The sequence below is a fragment of the Oncorhynchus tshawytscha genome, unplaced genomic scaffold, assembly GCF_018296145.1.
Source record: "Oncorhynchus tshawytscha isolate Ot180627B unplaced genomic scaffold, Otsh_v2.0 Un_contig_3734_pilon_pilon, whole genome shotgun sequence".
NCBI classification, from domain to species: domain Eukaryota; kingdom Metazoa; phylum Chordata; class Actinopteri; order Salmoniformes; family Salmonidae; genus Oncorhynchus; species Oncorhynchus tshawytscha.
The window spans coordinates 45,001-52,500 of NW_024609012.1; the positions used below are offsets into that span (position 1 = coordinate 45,001).

The 7,500-nt window shown below is 52.1% G+C and overlaps 1 protein-coding gene across 1 annotated transcript in view; it reads left to right on the forward strand.

Moving 5' to 3' along the window:
- The window catches only part of LOC121844114 (vacuolar protein sorting-associated protein 13B-like), a 60,214-nt gene that overhangs the window by 19,380 nt on the left and 33,334 nt on the right, over window positions 1-7,500 (forward strand). Inside the window, exon 5 of the mRNA XM_042314005.1 lies at window positions 1-10. This exon is cut by the window's left edge and continues 358 nt beyond it. Within this exon, the coding sequence (XP_042169939.1) occupies window positions 1-10 (10 nt within the window). The remainder of the gene's footprint in view (window positions 11-7,500) is intronic.

Below are 7,500 nucleotides of genomic sequence, written 5' to 3' on the forward strand. Positions count from 1 at the left end.
CTGGCAACAGGTGAGCCTACTGGTATATACTGAGTTAGTCTAATCCTAATCCTAACGTTCATCACCATCAGTCTGGCAACAGGTGAGCCTACTGGTATATACTGAGTTAGTCTAATCCTAATCCTAACGTTCATCACCATCAGTCTGGATACAGCCCTACACCCCCTGGCTACCTCCTCTAATCACTAGACTACCCCCTCTAATCACTAGGCTACCCCCTCTAACCGCTAAGCTACCCCCTCTAACCGCTAGGCTACCCCCTCTAACCACTAGGTTACCCCTCTAACCACTAGGTTACCCCCTCTAACCACTAGACTACCTGCCTCCCCCTCTAACCACTAGACTACCCCTCTAACCACTAGACTACCCCTCTAATCACTAGACTACACCCTCTAACCGCTAGGCTACCCCCTCTAACCGCTAGGCTACCCCCTAACCACTAGACTACCCCCTCTAACCACTAGACTACCCCCTCTAACCGCTAGGCTACCCCCTCTAACCACTAGACTACCTGCATCCCCCTCTAACCGCTAGGCTACCCCTCTAACCACTAGGCTACCCTCTAACCGCTAGGCTACCCTCTAACCGCTAGGCTACCCCTCTAACCACTAGGCTACCCCCTCTAACCGCTAGGCTACCCCCTCTAACCACTAGACTACCTGCCTCCCCCTCTAACCACTAGACTACCTGCCCCCCCTCTAACCACTAGACTACCCTCTAACCACTAGGCTACCCCCTCTGACCGCTAGACTACCTGCCTCCCCTCTAATCACTAGGCTACCCCCTCTAACCGCTAGACTACCCCCTCTAACCACTAGACTACCCCCTCTAACCACTAGACCACCTGCCCCCCTCTAACCACTAGACCACCTGCCTCCCCCCTCTAACCACTAGACTACCCCGTCTAACCACTAGGCTACCCCCTCTAACCGCTAGACTACCTGCCTCCCCCTCTAACCACTAGGCTACCTGCCTCTCCCCTCTAACCACTAGGCTACCCCCTCTAACCGCTAGACTACCCCCTCTAACCACTAGACTACCTGCCTCCCCCTCTAACCACTAGACTACCTGCCTCCCCCCCCTCTAACCACTAGGCTACCTGCCTCCCCCTCTAACCACTAGACTACCTGCCTCCCCTCTAACCACTAGACTACCTGCCTCCCCCCTCTAACCACTAGGCTACCTGCCTCCCCCTCTAACCACTAGACTACCTGCCTCCCCCTCTAACCACTAGACTACCCCCCCTCTAACCACTAGACTACCTGCCTCCCCCTCTAACCACTAGACTACCTGCCTCCCCCTCTAACCACTAGACTACCCCCTCTAACCACTAGACTACCTGCCTCCCCCTCTAACCACTAGACTACCTGCCTCCCCCTCTAACCACTAGACTACCTGCCTCCCCCCTCTAACCACTAGGCTACCTGCCTCTCCCCTCTAACCACTAGGCTACCTGCCTCTCCCCCCTCTAACCACTAGGCTACCTGCCTCCCCCTCTAACCACTAGACTACCTGCCTCCCCCCTCTAACCACTAGGCTACCCCCTCTAACCACTAGACTACCCCCTCTAACCACTAGACTACCCCCTCTAACCACTAGACTACCCCTCTAACCACTAGGCTACCCCCTCTAACCACTAGACTACCCCCTCTAACCACTAGACTACCTGCCTCCCCCTCTAACCACTAGACTACCTGCCTCCCCCTCTAACCACTAGACTACCTGCCTCCCCCCCTCTAACCACTAGACTACCTGCCTCCCCCCTCTAACCACTAGACTACCTGCCTCCCCCTCTAACCACTAGGCTACCCCCTCTAACCGCTAGGCTACCCCCTCTAACCACTAGACTACCCCTCTAACCACTAGACTACCCCCTCTAACCACTAGGCTACCCCCTCTAACCACTAGACTACCCCCTCTAACCACTAGACTACCTGCCTCCCCCTCTAACCACTAGACTACCTGCCTCCCCCTCTAACCACTAGACTACCTGCCTCCCCCTCTAACCACTAGACTACCTGCCTCTCCCCTCTAACCACTAGGCTACCTGCCTCCCCCTCTAACCACTAGACTACCTGCCTCCCCTCTAACCACTAGACTACGTGCCTCCCCTCTAACCACTAGGCTACCCCCTCTAACCGCTAGAGTACCTGCTCTAACCCATAGACTACCTCCCTCCCCCCTCTAACCACTAGACTACCCCGCTAACCACTAGACTACCCCCTCTAACCCATAGACTACCTCCCTCCCCCCTCTAACCACTAGACTACCCCCGCTAACCACTAGAGTACCCCTTCTAACCCATAGACTACCTCCCTCCCCGTAGTGTTCTGGTTCTGGTTCTGGTGCTGTATTAAAGCCGTAGAGTCCAGGTTCTGGTTCTGGTGCTGTTTTAAAGCCGTAGAGTCCAGGTTCTGGTTCTGGTGCTGTTTTAAAGCCGTAGAGTCCAGGTTCTGGTTCTGGTGCTGTATTAAAGCCATAGAGTCCAGGTTCTGGTTCTGGTGCTGTTTTAAAGCTGTAGAGTCCAGGTTCTGGTTCTGGTGCTGTTTTAAAGCCGTAGAGTCCAGGTTCTGGTTCTGGTGCTGTTTTAAAGCTGTAGAGTCCAGGTTCTGGTTCTGGTGCTGTTTTAAAGCCGTAGAGTCCAGGTTCTGGTTCTGGTGCTGTTTTAAAGCCATAGTGTTCTGGTTCTGGTTCTGGTGCTGTTTTAAAGCTGTAGAGTCCAGGTTCTGGTTCTGGTGCTGTTTTAAAGCCGTAGAGTCCAGGTTCTGGTTCTGGTTCTGGTGCTGTATTAAAGCCGTAGAGTCCAGGTTCTGGTTCTGGTTCTGGTGCTGTATTAAAGCCGTAGAGTCCAGGTTCTGGTTCTGGTGCTGTTTTAAAGCCATAGAGTCCAGGTTCTGGTTCTGCCGCTGCTCCATCTCAGCCATTAAACCCAGGTCTCTAGAAGCTCGTTGAGACGTGATAAAAGCTAGCTGCCTCCCCAGTTATTGGATCAACTAAGCAAATATCCAGTGACCTGGATCAGACTCAGCACCTCCCTCCCTGATCTCTCCCTGTTCCCCATCAGGCCTGTTCTGACCTGATCTGGCCTGGTGTATTCTGGTTTGGTAGCCAAGAGGCTGTGTGAAGGTCCACCCGAGAAAACATGGTTAAACTGGAGTGATGACACCTACCAAGATCATCTGGCCCCGGTTCTCTCTCTGTCTCAATTCAATTCAAGGGGCTTTATTGGCATGGGAAACATGTGTTAACATTGCCAAAGCAAGTGAGGTAGATAATATACAAAAGTGAAATAAACAATCTCTGTCACTGTCTCTGTCTCTCTCGCTCTATCTCTGTCTCTCCCTTTCTCTCCCTTTCTCTCTCTCTCTCTCTCTCTCTCTGTCTCCCTCCCTCTCCCTTCCCTCCCTCCCTCCCTCCCTCCTCTCTCTCTCTCTCTCTCTCTCTCTCTCTCTCTCCTCCTCTCTCTATCTCTTCTCTCTCCTCCTCTCTCTCTTTCTCTCTCTCTCTTTCTCTCTCTCTATCTCCTCCTCTCTCTCTCTCTCTCCTCCTCTCTCTCTCTCTCTCTCTCTCTCCTCCTCTCTCTCTCTCTCTCTCTCTGTCTCTCTCTCTCTCTCTCTCTCCTCTCTAATCTCTCTCTCCTCCTCTCTCTCTCTCCTCTCTCTCTCTCTCTCCTCTCTCTCTCTCTCCTCTCTCTCTCTCTCTCTCCTCCTCCTCCTCTCTCTCTCTCTCTCCTCTCTCTCTCTCCTCCTCTCTCTCTCTCTCTCCTCCTCTCTCTCTCTCCTCTCTCTCTCTCTCTCTCTCTCTCTCTCTCTCTCTCTCTCTCTCTCTCCTCCTCTCTCTCTCTGTCTCTCTCCTCCTCTCTCTCTCTCTCTCTCTCTCTCTCTCCTCCTCTCTCTCTCTCTCTCTCTCTCTCTCTCTCTCTCTCTCTCTCTCTCTCTCTCTCCTCTCTCTCTCTCTGTCTCTCTCCTCCTCTCTCTCTCTCTCTCTCTCTCTCTCTCTCTCTCTCCTCCTCTCTCTCTTTCTTTATTTCTCTCTCTCTCCTGACCTTCCTCCCTCCTCAGCCATGACTGTGTTGACTCATATAAAGGACCCAGGGGACTCAGGGGAGGTATTCTGATGAGTATTCTGATAAATAGTGTTATTTGGGCTCCCGAGTGGTTCAGCGGTCTGAGTGCGGTCAGCCTGCCTGGTGTGGTTGATTCAGACCTTTAGGTTAGTAGATAGGTGAGGTAAAGGACCTGCCTGGTGTGGTTGATTCAGACCTTTAGATAGCTGAGGTAAAGGACCTGCCTGTTGTGGTTGATTCAGACCTTTAGGTTAGTAGATAGGTGAGGTAAAGGACCTGCCTGGTGTGGTTGATTCAGACCTTTAGGTTAGTAGATAGGTGAGGTAAAGGACCTGCCTGGTGTGGTTGATTCAGACCTTTAGATAGCTGAGGTAAAGGACCTGCCTGGTGTGGTTGATTCAGACCTTTAGGTTAGTAGATAGGTGAGGTAAAGGACCTGCCTGGTGTGGTTGATTCAGACCTTTAGATAGGTGAGGTAAAGGACCTGCCTGGTGTGGTTGATTCAGACTTTAAGGTTAGTAGATAGGTGAGGTAAAGGACCTGCCTGGTGTGGTTGATTCAGACCTTTAGATAGGTGAGGTAAAGGACCTGCCTGGTGTGGTTGATTCAGACCTTTAGGTTAGTAGATAGGTGAGGTAAAGGACATGCCTGGTGTGGTTGATTCAGACCTTTAGGTTAGTAGATAGGTGAGGTAAAGGACCTGCCTGGTGTGGTTGATTCAGACCTTTAGGTTAGTAGATAGGTGAGGTAAAGGACCTGCCTGGTGTGGTTTGATTCAGACCTTTAGGTTAGTAGATAGGTGAGGTAAAGGACCTGCCTGGTGTGGTTGATTCAGACCTTTAGGTTAGTAGATAGGTGAGGTAAAGGACATGTCTGGTGTGGTTGATTCAGACCTTTAGGTTAGTAGATAGGTGAGGTAAAGGACCTGCCTGGTGTGGTTGATTCAGACCTTTAGGTTAGTAGATAGGTGAGGTAAAGGACCTGCCTGGTGTGTTTGATTCAGACCTTTAGATAGGTGAGGTAAAGGACATGTCTGGTGTGGTTGATTCAGACCTTTAGGTTAGTAGATAGGTGAGGTAAAGGACCTGCCTGGTGTGGTTGATTCAGACCTTTAGATAGGTGAGGTAAAGGACCTGCCTGGTGTGGTTTGATTCAGACCTTTAGGTTAGTAGATAGGTGAGGTAAAGGACCTGCCTGGTGTGGTTGATTCAGACCTTTAGGTTAGTAGATAGGTGAGGTAAAGGACATGCCTGGTGTGGTTGATTCAGACCTTTAGGTTAGTAGTTGACTCACAGTGTGGGCAGCATTGACTCATCGTGGCGTAGGATGTGATTGGCCTGATCCCTCAGGATTAAATAATGAACTATAACTCAGTGTGGATGTTTCCTGTTTCATCTGATTACTTCCCTCATAAATAACGGCCTCCTATCAGCTCCAGTAGAGTAGTTCTGGACACTGAGCCGTGAGGGGTCTGCCAAGTTGAGGACAGGAGATTGTGTGTGTGTGTGCGTGTGTGTGTGTGTGCATGTGTGTGTGTGTGTGTCTGTGTGTGTGTCTGTGTGTGTGTGTGTCTGTGTGTGCGCGTGTGTGTGTGTGCGTGCGCTGTAGATGGCCTCAGCTGTGACTAATCTGTGTCATACTGGACCTAGTAAACAGCAGATCAATGTGAGTCAGGGGGAAAGAGAGAGAGGCAGCCAGAGGAGGAGGAGGATAGGAGAGTCTTGTAGAGGAGGAGGAGGATAGGGGAGTATTGTAGAGGAGGAGGAGGAAGAGGAGGAGGAGGATAGGAGAGTCTTGTAGAGGAGGAGGAGGATAGGAGAGTATTGTAGAGGAGGAGGAGGAAGAGGAGGAGGAGGATAGGAGAGTCTTGTAGGGGTGTGGAGGAAGAGGAGGAGGAGGATAGGAGAGTATTGTAGAGGAGGAGGAGGATAGGAGAGTCTTGTAGGGGTGTAGAGGAGGAGGAGGATAGGAGAGTCTTGTAGGGGTGTAGAGGAGGAGGAGGATAGGAGAGTCTTGTAGGGGTGTGGAGGAAGAGGAGGAGGAGGAGGATAGGAGAGTCTTGTAGGGGTGTGGAGGAAGAGGAGGAGGAGGATAGGAGAGTCTTGTAGGGGTGTAGAGGAGGAGGAGAATAGGAGAGTCTTGTAGGGGTGTGGAGGAAGAGGAGGAGGAGGATAGGAGAGTCTTGTAGGGGTGTGGAGGAAGAGGATGAGGGAGGATAGGAGAGTCTTGTAGGGGTGTGGAGGAAGAGGAGGAGGAGGATAGGAGAGTCTTGTAGGGGTGTAGAGGAGGAGGAGGATAGGAGAGTCTTGTAGGGGTGTGGAGGAAGGGGAGGAGGAGGAGGATAGGAGAGTCTTGTAGGGGTGTGGAGGAAGAGGAGGAGGAGGATAGGAGAGTCTTGTAGGGGTGTGGAGGAAGAGGAGGAGGAGGAGGATAGGAGAGTCTTGTAGGGGTGTAGAGGAGGAGGAGGATAGGAGAGTCTTGTAGGGGTGTGGAGGAAGAGGAGGAGGAGGATAGGAGAGTCTTGTAGGGGTGTGGAGGAAGAGGAGGAGGAGGATAGGAGAGTCTTGTAGGGGTGTGGAGGAAGAGGAGGATAGGAGAGTCTTGTAGGGGTGTGGAGGAAGAGGAGGATAGGAGAGTCTTGTAGAGGTGTGGAGGAAGAGGAGGATAGGAGAGTCTTGTAGGGGTGTGGAGGAAGAGGAGGATAGGAGAGTCTTGTAGGGGTGTGGAGGAAGAGGAGGATAGGAGAGTCTTGTAGGGGTGTAGAGGAGGAGGAGGAGGAGGGTAGGGGTGTAGAGGAGGAGGAGGAGGGTAGGGGTGTAGAGGAGGAAGGCTGAAGACCAAACCTGATACACCAGGAATTGTAATGAAATATTTCACTGCGTGGGCAGCGTTGACCTTCAGATGAACATGCTGCCAAGGAACATTCCTGCCCTCTGTTTCCCTTTGGGTTTCAGACAAAGTAAAGCTTGAATGGGTGTTCAGCAGAGAGGTGTGGGTCTGGTAGATTCTACACAGCCAGCCAGGTGTGGGTCTGGTAGATTCCACACAGCCAGCCAGGTGTGGGTCTGGTAGATTCTACACAGTCAGCCAGGTATGGGTCTGGTAGATTCTACACAGCCAGGTATGGGTCTGGTAGATTCTACACAGCCAGGTGTGGGTCTGGTAGATTCCACACAGCCAGGTGTGTGGAGACATCAGAGAGGTGTGGATCTTATTGAACCAGGCCCTGAGATCCTGATTGGACCAGGGGACAGGGGTTGGGAGGGAGATTTTAACCATCCCCAGCCCCACAACCAGTCCCAGCCTCAAACCAACTTACCCCAGGCAGGCCTACCCCCAACTCCAAACCCAGCCTTCTCCCCCTCTCTCCCTATCTCTCTCCCCTCTCTCCCTATCTCTCTCCCTATCCTCTCTCCCTATCCTCTCTCCATATC